At 35.6% G+C, this 18,436-nt stretch overlaps 1 protein-coding gene across 2 annotated transcripts in view; it reads right to left on the bottom strand.

Annotated features, from left to right (window-relative positions):
• Positions 1-50: 50 nt before the first annotated feature.
• The window catches only part of sip1 (septin interacting protein 1), a 31,749-nt gene continuing 13,363 nt past the window's right edge, over positions 51-18,436 (bottom strand). Inside the window, exons 10-17 of one of the 2 annotated variants that reach the window (XM_089253395.1) lie at positions 16,243-16,436; positions 14,441-14,637; positions 12,523-12,741; positions 9,927-10,133; positions 6,840-6,994; positions 5,239-5,253; positions 1,708-1,791; positions 51-315 (exon numbers count right to left, since the gene is read on the bottom strand). In XM_089253395.1, the coding sequence (XP_089109521.1) occupies positions 142-315; positions 1,708-1,791; positions 5,239-5,253; positions 6,840-6,994; positions 9,927-10,133; positions 12,523-12,741; positions 14,441-14,637; positions 16,243-16,436 (1,245 nt within the window). In that variant the 3' untranslated portion in view covers positions 51-141. The remainder of the gene's footprint in view (positions 316-1,707; positions 1,792-5,238; positions 5,254-6,839; positions 6,995-9,926; positions 10,134-12,522; positions 12,742-14,440; positions 14,638-16,242; positions 16,437-18,436) is intronic. The other variant, XM_089253397.1, reaches the window with a different exon arrangement.

The raw sequence follows: 18,436 nt of genomic DNA, 5'->3' as shown, positions 1-18,436 counted from the left end.
GTTACACCAATTCACGTAAAAAAATAAATTTCATGCATAAAGCAAAGAGATATGAACAAAAATATTTACATTTATTCAACAAAAATAAGTGATAAATAATTTACAAGTCACAAATGCACAGTGTTTAAAATCCTCCTATATTCAACATGCCATGTCCAAGAGTGATTGAAGTGATGTCGGTACCCAGGTCTTCTCATTGAACACGAAGATAGTGCCTTTGTCTAGATACAGCAGAGAGCTACCAAATCTATACACTTGTTTACCTTCTTGGCACCGGCCAATAACAGGCATGAAAACTACATTGCTTTCCATGGCCTAAGTGAAAAAACAAAAAATTTCAATAAGCAGATAACTTGTGCATTAGGTCAGAAATCACATGATATATGGGAGGTGTTTCACTCGCTCTTGGCCCCAGACATTTGCTAATTAAAATAAAACTAGCAGCCATAACATGAACTTCCCCACAAACATAGCTTTGCATACATGTGTGATGTTTAGACACCCAGACGTGCCAACTTTTGGAATCAGGAGATTCTCCCGAGGGGGGTACCCCTTTCCCCCCAGTCTCGATCAAAAAATTTAATTTTTTTAAAATCAATTAAGAAAAAGTTTCATTTCTCCCCTTTCCAAGGCAAGTTCTGCATTGCTCCTGAACAGAATATAATTCCATGTCAGTATTTTCATGCAGAATACAGAAATCAGATCTACTGTTCATAAAACAAGTGTTTTCTTTCGTGGATGCTATCGGTGACTGACAATCTTGGGTATATGAACTCTTTAAAGCTTTATATTTAATCAGAGGAAACAAAAAATTTCAAAATACAAAGTTGCTGATGAAAAACTTGTGTTTACCGCACGGCTGTTAATAGAATACAATAATGATTATACAAGAATTTTGGCAACCACGGGTTTCCCCTGATAAATAATTGCCGAAAAACGCCATGTAAAATCACATCTTTGCCAGTTGCTTAAATGCGGCCACCAAGACTTTTACGGCTGCTTGATGGGTGTTTTCCCTAACGATGACAGCAGTCATTTATGTCACGTTGATACTACTCTGTCGAGCATCACCTTTCATCTTGTCAATCAAGAAGTTCTGGTTTGGGAACTTGATTTAGAGCCAAACATTCAAAATTTCAGAAACATATACTGAAGATCAAGTCCCATTAACAGCTGTCACTATCCAATAGTAGATTATGAAGTAATCGTTGAACATTACGACATGTATCAGCCAAACTGACAACATCGCCAGAAGAAGAACTGGACATCTCAATCAGCAAATCATCGAAGGAGCCTTTTGGTAATTTATTGCTCGGGCACATACTGGACTATTCATTAGTCTCAATCTACAAGACTTAGAGACATTTAGACTTTCATTTAAAATATTTACATTCTGAGCAGGAGGGTTAATAAATTAACTCATGACATAATTTTAATTATTAAAACAGCAAAATATATATAATGACAAAACCGATCGGTTTCATTCTTAAAAAAAGGTCTCTTCGCCTTGTGCCTCGCAAAAGTGATGACCTCACCATATTGGTCATAGACCAAGCCATGCACGTAGGGAATTTTATCACATTGTGATCTATAGCTTAATTTTTATAAGTGATATTCAATGGGCTGAGAGTGAGTAAAGCACCCTGTGTTTCCTCCACATTCACATAGCAGAAGTTTCATCAAAAGAATCTTTAGGAAAATACTGACCCTCTTCTGTATCAATTCCTTGAATGAGACGCTGATATCTGTCGTTGCTGAAGACATTTGACTTCTAACAGTCTGCATCAGACCCTGCAAAAGAAAAAAAATAAAAGAAATCTAATTTTGTATGCAACACAGTATATCAGCCCCCTGTGTAAAAAAAACACCATTTGAAATGATTAGTTACTAGCAAGTTTTTATAAAAATGAAATAAATGCAGTAGACTCTTGCTAATCCAACACATATCAGACCAGGGTCTGTCCGATTACCAAAATTGTTATATTACTGAAAGTTTGTATTATATTGTTGTGCTTCTTTTAAACCAAGACATGTTCACAGATATGCAAAGACGTCTTTCTCTTCTATGGGGCTAAAAATGCTGGACGGGGCCGGACTAGGGCATGGCCGGTTATATGACTGTATAAACATGTTCATCTTGCCAAACGAAAAAAAATTACCGGAAACAACTTTTGCCATTGACGGAAACTAGATAGTTTTGTAATCATAAACATCAGGTAGCTCATAGCTGTTCCTTTTCAGAAAGATTTGAAAGATGAGATGATTGAAAATATACTACCGATTGATTAACCTAAAATTTGTATATACAGTGATATCTCGGCAAACAAATGTGATTCTGGAACGAACATCTGCGTTAGCCGAAACATGATTTCCCATAGGTTTCTATGGAAAACTGTTTGATTCGTTCCATGTACTGCCAAAAATTTGATTTTTCCACAAAGAGGAACGGTATAAAAAGACAAAAACTAACTGAAGGCTAATATGAATAGGTTCACGAGGAGAATCTACAGGAAGAAGAGAGATGTTGAAGTTCTTTTTATTTTCCAGTATATACACAACCACAGCTTTAGTCTACTAAAGCTGGTGTTAACACAACCCAGTCGCATTCCTAGGTTTTCCATTTGTGATTAGTCCAGTTCATTTCTGTGTCTGATACATGCAGATGAGAAAGGTAAGTTCCTAGAATGCCAGATTAGAAACTCAGTCTTGCACTGAAGGGGCACATGCTCTGGAAACATTGGTTTTGTTTTTAAATGCATTTTCCTGCTAACTGAATCTTTCTTTTTACATGAAATGGTTCAAAGAATTCAGAAAGAGAAGTGTGGGTACATCTGGGAAAAGATTCTGAGATGGACAAGTTAATCGGGATTGAGTGAGAGTAATTCCGATGATGAAAGTCAGCTCATTTCACGGCTGTTTTATATTAGCATGTGCATCCATATCAACAAAAATGTCCATTAGCTGAGGTGGAAAAATCTTTGTTAGCCAAAAAATTCATGCCATTCATTAGCCGAAGTATCACTGTATTCAGTATGCCCACTGCTATACATGGACATTTTGTATCATAATTATTAAGTTAAATGAAAAATATTATTACTACTACTGTTACATATATATGCTTAGAGTAAATCATAAATCTAAATTATAATTAGATTAATAAAGTTTTGTAGATGCCCAAAAACAGGTGCAGATGAGTGGTGAAGAATCTAAAACGATTTCCACAGGACTGCCAAACTCCAGAGTCTTGATATTGCAATAAATAAGCCATTTGAGTGTTATTTGTGCTTAGAAATTGTTGACAACATTGAAAAGAATGTGGGGACATCAGTCTAGAAACTTTGTGAATCCTGGCTTGCAAGAGACGTCATGATTTCCATGAGAAATCCAAGAGCACTGGCAGCTGCATCGTCAATACACCACAAGCAGGCTACGCAGGCAAAAAGTGCTCATTAAGCTGGACAAAAGAGTTTGGGCAAATGGTTCCAGAAGAAACTCAGCTTAGAAATCTGGGACTTAGAGCTACGATGATGCTCCAAAAGATGATACAACCATATTTAAATGCATGTAGATTTTTGTTACGCATTGTGAATTTTTTTAAAATGCAGATTCTTGTACATTAAAAAAAAAAGCTGTGATGAATTACAATTCTACACTAAAATTAATATACACCCCCTCCCCCCTCCCCTATAATTATATTTAAAAAAAAGTTTTTATCAATAAATCTGGGGAGTCATTTGGCTAGATAATGGTGTGATGTTTTACCACAATAGACAGTATTTTGGTGATTCATATGCTTAAAAAAATGTAGAAGGTGTTTTACTTAATGACCAAGGTAGTTCATATGCTATTGCTATTGTAATGAATGACAACATGGTTCTCTCTGCTACTGTTGCAATAGTTCAATTATAGAGTGACAAATGAGGGGAGAAAAATTTAACATTTCTGCCAGTCCACTCAGTTTTACGCAACAATATTTTTTAACAAAGTCGTGTTTTATCATGATGTCATTCACTGCACACTGGCAAACATTACCCAGAACCACCCTGCTTTGAAAATGAAACATCTTTCCTAGAAGTGTTTGAATCATCGGAACATGATTGGTTGTGGTGGAAAATTTTTACCATTTTTTTTTGCTGTAATGTTTTCGCGTGCATTAAAATTGAAGGCTGTGTGGTAGTATTGTTTTTGTAGGTAGGAAAGAACTTGAATATTCATGTTTTATTCCAGCTGAATAAAATTAAGATTTTTTTCTCCGAGCAGATGATATCTAAACTATCAGCCAAGCATTAATTCACTAAAGCATATCAGCTTTCAAAAATAAATTTGATGTGTTTTCACTGGCCTGCATAAATTGTGAACAAAGCTCATGACACAATAACAGAAAAGATTTTTTTACTCAACATCAGCCACAAAAGTTCATTTAACAATGGATGACATTCAGTTACAGTGATACCTTGGCCAACAAATGCCTCAGCTTACAAATTTTTCATGATTTTTCTGCCTCAGCTAATGAACATCTTTGTTATGGATGGACGTGTTAACATAAAACCGCAGTGTTGAGAGATGAAGTTTAGTGTGAATCGTCATCAGAATTACTGTCACTTTAGCATGAGTTACTCCTATCCACCTTCGGAATCTCATTCTAGATATATCTTCACTTCTCTTTCAGAAAGTTCTTGAAACACTTCATGCAAATCAAAATATTCAGCCAATAGAAAATAGATTTAAAAACAAGGAACCTATGCTTTTGAAACATGTGTTCTTTCATTATAAACCTCTTAGCATCAAACTGAACAGTCTGGACATTATCTTCTGTATCTGCATGTGTCACACACAGAAATGAGCTCACCAAATCACAAATGGATGGTGGACCCGTGGACTCATTTGAATTTTGTCAAATAGACTGAAGCTGGGGTGTTTATTGCGTACACAGTATAAAATAAAAAGATCTTCAGTATCTCATCTTCCTGTAAATTCTTATTTATCCAATTTTGAAGATGTTAATTTTAGCCTGCGGTCAGTTTTGTCTTTTTTTATAATGCTGCTTTTTCTTTGGCATTTAAAACACCTATCTTCAAATTTTAGGCAGCTTCTGGAACAAATTTAAAAATTTTCCATTGAAACTCATGGGAAATCACGTTTTGGCTAACAAACGTGATTCCGGAATGAATTATCTTTGTTAGTCGAGGCATCACTGTATTTGGATTAAAAAAGAATATTTGATACAGTAACACTCACCCTTATTTTGCGTGCCTAAAGAAAAACAAAATTGAATACTTAATTTAGTGTAGTTATATTATATATCAGATGCACGATGGTTTATTTAATACTACTTAGTTACAGTAAAACATGAAACATTCAAAGAGCTTGGTCAATAAAATTCTACATGGAGTTAAAGCGATCGCGTGATTTACAGCAACGTGGAAAATAAATTGTTCATGTCAATACACTGCAAGTTTTCCAAACACTTTATTTTTAAAAACTAGTGAAAACAGTGGTACAATAGCTGGATTTATAGCGGGACTGAAAGTGGATTTGTACTACCCATTTTGAGAACACCCGCGACCCAAGTTTGGGTTGGACTCATAGGTTTAGAATCCCCTGGTATAATGATGTCCACTGAGATATTTCTAATACAGATCAGTGAAATGAATTATACTAGAAAAATAGGTAAAAAAATTATCAATGTCAAGTATCAAAGAATTCCATAAAGCAGGGGTGGCCAACTTCTTTCTGTTCGAGGGCCAACATAGTGGTCAACTGCAGCGTTGTGGGTACACCTTTCAGCATCTAAGCCACACCAGTAAAATGACACGAAAAACAGGCAATTAAATCATAAAATTTTTACTCTGGGCTTTGTTCTCCGCTGTGTCATAAACCGACACTTACTCAATGCTAATCTGGTTGCATTTTAAGCTAAATCAATGCATCAGAAATTACAGTTTCTTCAGCAAATTATTCCATCAAATACATTCATAGTTTGAATTTTATGGACAAAATTTTTCTTCCAAATTTCCCTGCAATTTTTTTTTTCTTACTGGCACCCTTTCAATAATGGCACTTTGTGACTGAATGGTTTATTAAGATGAATTGATTCACACACCAGTGGACTTCCTAATAAGGCATGCCAACTTGCCTAATGAGGTGGTGGAATAGCAAATTTTATGAGCGATTTGTGTGCTCCAAAAGATAATATGGTGAAAACATTGTAAATGATTTTTGTGTGTCACCAGAAATAATGAATGAAAGTTCATTAATCAGGAAGTGTGCTATTGGAGCCAATAGCTCAAATAATGATCACAAATTTAATACACAGTATTTTTATCTTGTCAGGGGCAGCACGAAATCACCACACAGGCCAGATGCAACCAGTGAGCCAGCTGTTGGCCACCCCTGCTATAAAGGACAATGATCAACCTTTGCATTCTGTTTGTGTTGCTAACACATTTGTTAGTAAAAGATAAAGCAGATGATGCTGCACAGGAGTGTATAACAGACCTTAAATTTTGGGTATATCATACCCACAACTCTATCCCTACTGTTCAAACACCCGACAACCACTCAGGACCCAAAATGTTGCCCTTTGGGGTAATGCTGTAATATATATAACATAATAATTTATTTGCCCCTAGTCAATTATGATAAAACTATACAAAATAGTTTTTACAATTAAATTACATATTTTACAATGTTTGAAAGAAAATACAAAGAGGAAAAGAAAAAATTATATTTGAATTGACATGGTAGAATAGTTAATTCATAATGTGATAACAAAAGCTGGGACAGGGAAGAGAGCAGTAGCTAAAAACTAGTAAAATGGTACTTAAAATATTAAATACCTCATAATCTCGTCTTGGCTTCACATGATGTTCAAACTCTTGTTGCTCGACTTTGGCCAAGTAAGCCAGATTCTCTTTCGCTCCAGGCTGCGTCGCCAACAAACCTTGAGAAGTGACAGCCTGGTTCATTATATCCAGAGCCTGCTTGAATTTATCTGGGAATGAAACAAACATTGAATGTGTGATTTAGTCATTCACTCAATACAGAGAGTAGGGGAGGGGGAGAAGAAAGCTCACTTTTACCCTTAACACTTATACAACATTTCTTTTTTTCTGAAAGCGACAGTGAAAAAATAAATTGCTTTATGGGAAAAAAATCTTGTTTTTTTAAAAGTGATTTTCGATCCGATCTCATATTAACTGAAATACTGAATTTCTGAAAAAAATGGGCATCATTTTAGAAAAATTACTCTAGATGCATGACTGTTAATCTAGGTCAGTTATTTGAAGTGATCAGGCTGAAAAGATACATTGGTTAGGAATGCCGAAATATGTTTTAAAAGATCGTTTCTCAACCTTTCTGAATTCAAGGACCAGTGAAATGCCTGAAACAATTTTACAAACCACTTGTGTCCCGTTTTATAAGATATTATCTACAGGATATTCTTGTAACTGGCTGTTCCACTTCTTTTTTTTTTTTTTGTACATTCGTCTCATTTTTTCAATGATGCTTTTGTTTGAATTTGTAATATTTACATCATGAATACACGGTGCTTTCATAATACAGTACCTTTTATACTTGTGCATAAGCTGAACCCCCCACTACAGGACTGCTAAAACCGTGATACATTGAGAACCTGTGTATAAGAGAAGTTCCCTCAAAATCCTTCATATTTTAATACAATAAAAGTTACAATGAAAAATTGTTTGACCTTTCTATTGGTGAGAAAGGAACATTATACACAAAAATATTTTTTCTCTTTCCATTTTTGTCAGCAAATACATCATAACATGGCAATGTTTTAAATGAACTACCGCCTGGGTGACCACAACTTTTACTGACTTGGGGAAAAAATTACCATTTGAGTTTCACCTTCCAAGTGAAACCAACGTCGTCTACCACAAAGGCTGTGACTAAACTTGGGTCTGGCCATATTTACGATCACAATTTTCTGCATTTCCCTCGATGATGTGTGTGTGTGTATATATATATATATATATAGTATGAAGATATATTTTTAACTGAACCCATATGGATATTACTAATATTAAATACAATGGTAGAATGATTTTTTTATGCAGTGAGAATTAAATTATTGAGTCTGCCTGCCGACCACTCATGCCGTCGTAGCAGACCATAAATTGAGAACCACCATTTTAGAGATATGATTATAGTAATGAGGTTGCAATTTCTAACTGATGCATCATGACACATCAGAGTTCCACAGAAGTTTTGAGTGATCGGAGTAGTGGTGCCATGGAAAAATGCTGCACAAATCTACATACACATGCCTCAGAGTTTTCAAAATTTACTAGTGCCTCTTCAAGATATATTTTGCTATCTTTATGATACAGCATGATACTCACTTCCTTCAAATTTTTTCAGTCAAGAAAATGCAAGGTATATTCATATTCAAATGTGAATTTTTTCCGAAATTTTATTGCTAAATTTTATGTAATAAATCACACTTTTCACAGAAGCACTTTCTCCTTGAAGCCACCTTAAAAATTTTCTGAAAATTCAACACAGTGCAGCCCTCTCTCATGAAAGCTCTGAAAAAGTTCATCTTATACCTTTATCATCACCATATATTCTAACCCAAAACTTACACAATCCTTTGAATCAGGGCTTAACTTCCTGAGGTCAAAACAAAAAAATTCTAGTGAAGAAAAAGCAACCTGCACATTTGTGCATGCAGGGTATGAAAGGGCTATAGCATAGTGAAATACATTGTAGTCCTGTTCCACAGGCAAAAGTGCCTGCTAACGGGGATAGTTCATCATAGGAGGTTCCACTATACTTGGAAGGAAAAAGTTAGTACAATTTTTTTTTTAATTTCGAAGTTCTTCCACCTTATCCCAGGAGACTCCTGCAGTTCTCTATGAAGGCTCACACCAAAGTTTAAAAACCTTCTAATCTATGGTAATTATGGTATTATTTTGCATAAACACTGCATGAGCATACGTCCACAGTGTGAAAAAACATTTAAATGTGCTTGCAAAATTTCATTCTAACCACACTCCAGCTTCAGCATATCCCTCCCTAGTCAGGGTTCCCAGCAAAAGCTGTTCAATCATTTCCCTGACCAAAACTCTGGAACAAAGATAATTCAAAATCTTAGTCTTCCAACTTTGTTTTTTAACGAATTTATGTTTTTCGAGTTAGTTTTTTTCCCTTCACAGAAATTTTCCTAGTCTTTTATCAAATACTTGCATATTTCTTTCATGTTTGCTAAATATTTTACATTTTCCCAGACAATTTTTCATTTTCCTGACTTACTCTGATTTTGCAGGTTGCTGGGAACTCTGCTAGTGCAGAACTTACCAGAATTCAAATTTAACTTTGATGTAATTTTTTCCTGTAGTTTAAAAATGAATATTTCCGAGGAAATGCTCGCTATAAGTTCTCAGTACTAAATTTGAATGGTTGCAATGCAATTCAATTGTCTGATATTTGAAAATTGTACAATAATGTCACGATTAATTTCTCAGAGATGTCTATTGGAATTTGAAATGAAAACTGATGTAAGCCCCTTATAACTGTAAGTACCCTAAGCCTACACAGTCATTCATCCAAAAACATTGCGCCAGACTGGATGGGTCAAGAAATACAATAAAAATTTGAGTCTTTTTTTCTAGTCGCAAGCACACTGCCTGTACTCATCATCAAAAGAATAGACCCCTACAACAAGTTTGACATAACAATGCATGAAATCAGGACTGTTTCAATTCATGAAAGCAATCTGTACTAGGTGTTTAATGGGAATGTTGCAAGCACAAAACCAGACACAAGCATTAAGCACTCTCGGTGCTTCATGGAGCACCGTCGTGATCATGAGCAACAGGTTGAAGATGCTCGATTTAGATTATAATCAACTTCAGAATTATTCTAATACAATGAGCGAATAGAATATATTTGATATAAACCTTTTATAATTGGACTGTTCATTAGTGAAACTGGCATCATTGACTTCCACCCTCTGTACCACTTTTCGACTTCTTCATAACTTGGATTATGAGTCAACCATGTGTACAGCACCTGTAACCAACGGGGGAAGAAGTTTTTGTCCAGCAGTGTAACCATACAGGGCTCAGGAATGAGCTCAATCCAATCCATGACCCATTTCCACACATCTGCAATTACCAAAACTTTTTAGCCCACATCAAAAAAAATAAACATACGAAAATAGTGAGCTAAACACTGACCTTTCATCAAAATTCATCAAAAAATAAAATAAAAAATAGATAGTTGATAAAAATAGATAAATACCCACTTTAGTACTGCAGTGGTGGGTTGGTAAGGTATGGAGTCAGAGATGGGAAGAGTTCAGGGTACATGGGTTCAAACCCACCCATCTCCAGATAATTACACTTTTTTATCAGCCACCTCGTTGGGCATTTTGCCTGTCGTGGCGTTGTATTTGAATTTGTCAATATGGAAGCTCACCATGGCTTTTTTTTATAAGTGGAGGCTAACGAGGTTATAGCAGAAATGTTTTTCTTTTTCACTATAAATTTATTTCAGATTCAATTTATTAAGTCTAAAGAGGAAGCCTGCAAAAATTCTTGCCTAGGGACCCACTTTAGATACAGAGACTATGAAGGGTTTCGCAAATATTCTGTGGTATGAAAACAAAGCTGCATGATTTCAAGAAAAGTTCAATGACAAAAATGCTTAGATCTCCATCATCTGACAATAGAACTTCTCTCATTGGTTGAAAGAGATTGTCATATTGAAGGACAAGACACACCCAACTTCACATCTCAGAGAGATATTTAAGCCTTCTTGAAGGAAGGGCATATCCAAAAATTTTACTAAATAACAAAAAGAACATGGCCATCTCTGGCGAAGGCAATAAAAAGATAAAATTAATGTAATCAATAAAAGAAATTATGAAATATAATGAATAATAGTTTTAATAATTGAATCAATGACAAGAAGAACAGTAAAAGTCAGAATTCTTCCTTTTTTTGTGAATTGGTTCAATAAATGTAGATCTAAACATTGAGTGTAAGAGCAGTACTAAACCAGCCCTTCTTTCATTGGTACCAGGCATGTTTTAAATTTTTGAATTGATAAAAAAAAGACTAGTTTTGAAACTCAAAAATTTAATTAACTCAAATTGAGAATTTTTGACTAGTACTGTTCTTCTCACCGATTCGATTATAATAAAATATAAGTCATAGTTATTACAATTGTTTATCAATCAACATGAAACAATCAGCACACGATCACCAAAAAATTCCCAATATGTTCCAATTCTGTTCAAAAATAGAAACAATTTGTGAAATTAAATCTTCAATATGTATCCTTGATAAAAAAATCTGTCCTACAAAGATTCATTCACATTCTGATCTGTGAGACTGTGCCAACGGTGGCAAGTGTTTCAGCATTGATTGTAATCCTGTCTGTGATGAGAAATAATCTGGGTCCAACCAATCTTCCCCATCAGTTCGTGACACCCTGTTCCTCTTATCACGCAAAACATGAAGATTCTTTCCCAGGAATTGTGTCAATAACTTCAACTACTACTATTAAACCACACAAGCACCTCATCCATATTCCTCTGCAAAAGCTCAAACGGATTGGTATATGTTGGAATGCGCGCACATGTACATGTAGTGAACCTGACATGAAGATTGTTTCAGTGTAATGCTTGTTATGTGTAAAGCTGCCATCTTTCATCAATTTTTTTAACTATGAGTGAAGTGTAATGATTGAATAATTGTATCTTTGCAGACATGTTGCTCTCTGTGGAGAGACTTTATTTATAAACTTCAACTTGACGTTAGCTGTTCTCAGCAAGGCCCTCTTCTTCCAGATGAGTGAGTTTTTCTCAGTCACCAGCACCGATGTTCTGAAATGGTATGGAGTTGTGCAAAGACAGTTAATAGCATGATGCCATAGCAACCCTTCCAAACCATAGAGGCATCTATCACTTTGAGACTTGTTCATTGTTGAATCTGAACATCTAGGAAAAGTGATGCTCAGTGATGTCATGAATGATGGGTCAGTCTCTCTCTCATACACACACCCCTACCTTATCAATTATTCGACCACAGCTCTTCAAAATATATGACACAAACTCTTACTATGCAATACTAAAAGACACAAACTCTTACTATGCAATACTAAAAGACACAAACACAATACTAAAAGAAATAATTCTTGCTTGGTGTGAAAGAGAAAATTTGTTTGTTCACAATAAAGATAAAAGAAGAAATTTCCTATTTCTTTCGTGTGTTTATACAATAAAAAATCTGACAGAAAAACATGTGGAATTAAGTTTTGAGAAGATAAAAAATCATTTGCTGTGTCCAGCTCATCTACAAGAATACAATAAATGAGTCACATTGATGGTAAATTCTGGAATCACCATTACATATTGGCATAAAAATCATTAACAAGAACAATTTTTATACATAAAGTTTTAAACCAGTTTGAAACTTTTCATTTGGGAATTTCAAGTAAAGTATGCACCAAAAGTTCTAACGTGTTTAAAAAAAAAAAAGCCACACTCACCGAGATGTTGCTGATGAGGATTGATGATATAATTTTGAAGGGCAACTGCCAACTTTGGTACAATGTTATTAACTATAAAAGCGTCCATAACCCCTTGGGAGAAAACATTTTTCCAAGGTTCTAATATCAGTTTTGCAGAGCAATCACTCGGGTGCCACTTGATGAGAGCCGAAGCAAGCTTTTGCCGGATCGGGTGATACAGAGGCTCTAATCGAGAACCTGCACAGCAAATATTTAAAAATATTTATTGAACCAAACATACATATCTGTTAAAATTCTATGTAAAAATTACAGATGACAACATATAAATGTAAAAACAATGAGAACAGCAAATATTAAGTAAACCTTTTGATTACTTTGTCAGATAAGCCTAACCACTTAAAAATGAAGGTAGAATTTCTGTTGGCTTTTTTCTTATTAACTGTAGTGATTTAGCTAAATACTTAAAAACCATCAACAAATAAGGAAAATACCAGGAAGTACTAAAATTTCTTATGCATTTTGACATGCTATGGGTGTCATCTTCAGAGGATAGGAATATCATGCTGACCAAGTTTCCCACTTGGATTGATTACCAAATCTTCAATCTTGGTTGCTCAGCGGAAAGGAAAGAACTATATGTCTGTCAAAGTCAAACATCGTGGCAAGAATGAAACGAAGCGCCTGTGTGTAAGTCTTTTGCAACAACCTGATTGGCTCTTTTCGAAATGGAGCTATCTGATTGATCTGTTTGAATTTTCTTTAAATTCAAGCTCCTAATGAATTTTCTTTAAATTCACACTTCTAATGAATTGAAGCCATGGCGCTGCCATTGGTGTTGATTTATTGTAATTTACTAATTTATTTTTGAAGGCCCAGATGTATGTGTGTTTGTAAAAGTCTAAATCGGCTGTGGATTTCACTTTGTGAAAAACTCTTGCGTCCTGAAATCTGAATCTATGGCTCTCTTGCCAGCAACAAGCAGTGATGGTAGGTTTTCACATGCTTGATTTTTAACACAGAGAGCATGTTTATTTAATCTGATTTTTATGGGTCTCCTTGTTTATCCTATGTAGGCAAGCAGGCAATCACTACATGGAATATAATAAATGTCCAATTGTTTACTCTGTGGTATAGCATCTTTAGGGGGTTTGAATCAAACACTTTTGTTTTTGGGCGGCTCATTACGAGTGGGAATTTAAGGAAAATTTAAATGGACCAATCAGACAGCTCCATTTCAAAAGCAGCCAATCAGGTTGTTACAAAAGAGTTAGATGCAGGCACTTCGTTTCATTCTTGCCACGATGTTTGATTTGGACAGACATATAGTCTTTTTCCTTCTCGCTGAGCAATCAAGATTGAAATTTTGTAATCAATCCACGTGGGAAACTTGGCCAGCGTGATATTCTTATTCCCTGAAGATGATACCCATAGCGTGTAGAAATGCATAAGGAATTTTTAGTATTTTCTGGTGTTTGCCTCATTCGTTGACAGTTTTTGAGTATTATTAAGCAGTCATCTACTCTTCTGGATTTAGATAAATGTAGCCCAATGTGAGAAAGGGATTGGCAAACTGATGCACACAGATTGCCAAATAAGATATTTTAATGCGTCCGTCAACAGCGTGAAATGTGTGAAGGATGAACTAGATAAAAGTCTTTGGCCCAAATTGTTCCTGAAATAACTCTGAACATATGCACCAGGGTTGATCAAATCTCCAAATATTTACTCGGGCATCTAACTTGAAATAATACATGTATAAAGGAATAAATATTTTATATGCCGGCACCGTGCATGTGGGTGAAAAAAATACATGCCCAGTCAAAATTCCTACATGCATCAGTGATAATAATAAAAATTGGGATGTAAGAGAGCATGCGATATGAATCAAACAAAGAAACCATTAATTATTATTAATAGATGAAAAAAAAATGATTACCCATGATAGAATGCCAAGGATGCATCCAAGAATGCACTGGAATAGTATCTGTCAATGGATTCCAGTTTTCGACTTCAGCCTGGAGCTTCGGCAACACAAGTTGGTCCAAAATATTTGCCACAATCCATGGGGGAAGCAATGGCATCCATATCTGCAGTAATTGGAGTAATGGTTCCCACTGCCTTGCATCCCAATTCCTGGAAATGAAAAAAAATCAACATGAAAATTTGTAAATTTCAAAACATTTGACTTGTGAATGCAAATAATGATTCTGGTTTTCAATTACACTTCAGTGTTGAGAAAATTCCTGAACTGATTTTTTTTCGCTCGCAATATTTCTTTCCTGCACTTCCTTTATAAGGACGCTCCCAAAGTTTTATAGCTTCCTGATATGTAGTTAAGGCTGTAGACTGCCCAGAACACAAACATCCAGTATTTATCATAAGCTGACATAAAGCAGCTCGTTGTAGCATATCACTTTGATTAAGCATCTCTGAACTAAAGATGATAATAGGCTGTTGACATTATGCAGTAGTTATATGTACATGTATATAAAAGGATGCAAACGTTAGACCCTCACAAGTTACAGTATGGCTAACAGCTGCTGTGCAGTTGTACAGTCATCATGCTGGATCCAGGTTTGAACCATATTGACGGCACAGTGGTGGTTTGCTTAAATTTTTTTCTGCAGCTTTCTAATTCTGAGGCGTGAATGTATAAGCTAATCTCTCATTTGAAAAAGTTTCTCAGCAGAGAGCAAGTAGTCCTGTAACATGATATTCACATAAAATGAAAATTCGAGCATTTACCATCTTCAGTTCAAAATATGGAAGACAGATGGCTGCACCAACAAGAACACGAAAAAAGTGCAACTCTCACAATATAAATAAGGCAGAGGCCACACATATACTCAGAACATCCATTCTGACATGTAACGATTCATTAGAAATTCCAGAGGAATGTGTATGAGGTAAGTAGTAGTATGGATAATACTACTATTGATGGCAGACTTCTACACAGTCTTTCTTGCCCCATCTGCAGAGATAAGAGGGCTACCGTGAGGAATAGCAATTAAATTCAATGCAAGTTATCGGGCCAATGTGTCTACACACAAAGTTCAATGTACCCTCTGAATTGTGGCTGTCCAGCCACTTATGTATACAACATAAATTTTATTATGTAGATGAAATTTTATTGTTTTGGCTCATTTATGTTTTATCTGTCCATTAATTCCAATAAGCCCATTGGTTCTCAAACTTTTGTCCCCCCCCCCCCCCATGGCTCTCTTGTCCAATTTATAATTCATCAGCGGCTCCTCAAAATAGTTTTTAGTAGATATCTTCACACTTATAGAAGAACCACTTCAAAGCATAAACCGACACACATGTCAATCTCCAGCTCACTGCAACACCCCTGACGAAGGCTGGTGATGTCCTTAGGAGCAATGAAGCACTTTGAGAAACTCTGTGTATATAGGCTAACTATTAAACTTCCTGCAACACTATAATTCTAGTTGACAAAATAAAGAGATGACTATCACTTGGTATATGAAGAAAGTATTTTATATTCTTAAATGTTGTCATCATTCCTCTTGTGTCGTTCTTAAAAGACACAATACTCTATATTCTATCTTGGAAATTTTTAGTTTGCAAGTTAAGGACACATACTCTCATTGAAGTGTTGAATGTGATAGTTTACGAGAGCAAAAAATCTAAGTGCAATGTGAACTCTCCAACCTACATAACTAATAGTGAAAAAAAAGAAAAGAGAGGCTGCTATTAAAGTAAACACACCGAACCTACAATATAGCTTGACGCACAGGAGGCATCCACACATCCCATACGAGGTGTGTGTAGTGATCCATTTCACTGTCTGAACCTTTACTCCAGGAAATGACATTTCTGCCAGATTCAAGAAGATCTTTCCAGTCTTTGAAAACATCAATGCAATGATGGTGTTGCTTGAGAGGATTCCAACCCAACAGCAACTTTCTTGCCTGTTTGCATAAAAATAAAATAAAAAAACCAGATGGAAACACATCACATCTCAATGAAACAATAAAAAAATTCAATATTAACAAAGTAGTAATGAACCTTTCCTCCACACCATGCCATATATTATTTAGGTCTCTTATATGTCTGAGGGTTCAATTCAAAAATTTAAAATCATTTGCATCCTTTTTGTGCATAACCTTCAGTAAAATTAAAGGTTGCGTAAGAAAACAGATCACCATTGGTTAAGCCATTTGAGTGTAAATGATATGATATAAGTCAGCCGAGCTATAGCAAATATGATATCCAAGACTATACAAGGTGTCCCAAACTTACAACTACAAAACTTTGAGGAGTGATATAGAACAGATAAATTCACATTGAAAACAATCAGAAATTGATACGCACTAGCATAGTAGTCTTTGCCAGAATGGCCAAGGCCTCTAATACTATCTCTGAAACTCCAGGTTTGCTTGACCCTGTTTGGCAGTCAATGCAATAACAGTGCAATGTGTGCATCATTGCCAATGGTTCAAATTTTAAGCAGCTGTTATGGCATCATTTACTGTATTCAAAATGTACATTGAGCAATTACATCATAGGCTTTCATGGCTGACGTCCAATCAAAAATGAGAACTTACAGGAATGTTAGGCCATCGTCTGCTATTTCTTTCAGATGTCTCACCTGCAGCTGTGGCGAATATCTTCAGAGGCGAGTCTACTGAGTGCCGACGAGGTAACCTTTCTATCAAATTTTTTGGCTTCACTTGCTTTAGATTGTCCTGATAGACTGGTTCCCTCATGGACATTCGGGATAGGCTGAGAGCAGTTACTATTTTGCGATTGCTGGAGATCTATTGTCGGGCTATTTTTGGGAAGCATTTCTGCATGGGAAAAAATTAGGAACCAGGCTGGGTTTACCTTCAGAGTTTCTTTTATTGTGGTGAAATTATTCTTATGCTAAAAAAATCTTACAAGAGCAAATTGCAGATTGAGCCAAGGAGATAAATCAGGCACAGCCAAACATGTGTTGACAACCAAGCATGGGATGGATTTTGAGAAGACTGTAGTGATTTCATCCAATATGTGTTCTCCCCGTTAAAAAGTCTCGCCACAGAGAGCAACAGTCCTACAAACAGTACAAATATTCAGTCACTACACATCGCTCACTTCACTTATAGATGGCAGCACTGAAAAATCATACACCACACTAGATACGCACTCAGACTGTTAGGTACACGCACTTACACTTCCGGCACAACTCACTAGGTAGTAAATTGCCTATGGCAATAGACCTGAGTTGTGCTCGGTTTGAAAAAAAAAAAAAAAATATGTGTTCACTACTATCCCCACCTCTGCAGAAAAGCCATAGAAATTTTTCGGCAAAAGAATAATTTCAACAAAAAAGAAGAAACTTTGAAGATAAACCTCTGGCATGGTTCCCAATTCTTTCACATGCAGAAATTCTCTCCAAAAATAACCTGACAATAGATCACCAATCACAAAATAGTAACTGTTTTCAGCCAATCCCGAATCAGCATGAGGGAACCAGTCAATCAAAACAACAGCAAGTGAAGTCAAACAAGTTCTTTGGGGGAGTTTAGTACTAAACTCCCCCTCTGAAGGTGCCTGTCGCTACTGCAAGCAAACATCAGAAAGAAACAGCAGACTACTGCCCAACAGTCCTATAGGATTTAATTCTGAATTACATCAGGTTAAAAAAAAATTATGATTGGAGGGGGGGGGGGTGAGAGATTGTTATTATTCCTGAAATTTAGTTTTACATGAAAGACAAAGAATCAAACCCTGCTTAGATGAATCAGATGGGACAAAATTTTCTTTCACTAAACCTAGGAAAATCTTCAATTGGAATTGAGACGGACATAATTACACATACAGCGACTTAAAATAAAACTAAAACTTTTACATTAAGGTTTGAATGTACATAATGCCATAGTAAACTATTACATTGAATTTTCATGCAGTGATACTAGCAGAAAGTTGC

The sequence above is a fragment of the Pholcus phalangioides genome, unplaced genomic scaffold (genome assembly GCF_987345545.1).
Source record: "Pholcus phalangioides strain wild (caught in Gottingen) unplaced genomic scaffold, Ppha-v1.0 ptg000037l_1, whole genome shotgun sequence".
Lineage (NCBI taxonomy): Eukaryota > Metazoa > Arthropoda > Arachnida > Araneae > Pholcidae > Pholcus > Pholcus phalangioides.
The sequence above is the reverse complement of the archived record's forward strand: the minus strand, read 5'-3'. Positions and strand labels throughout refer to the sequence as shown.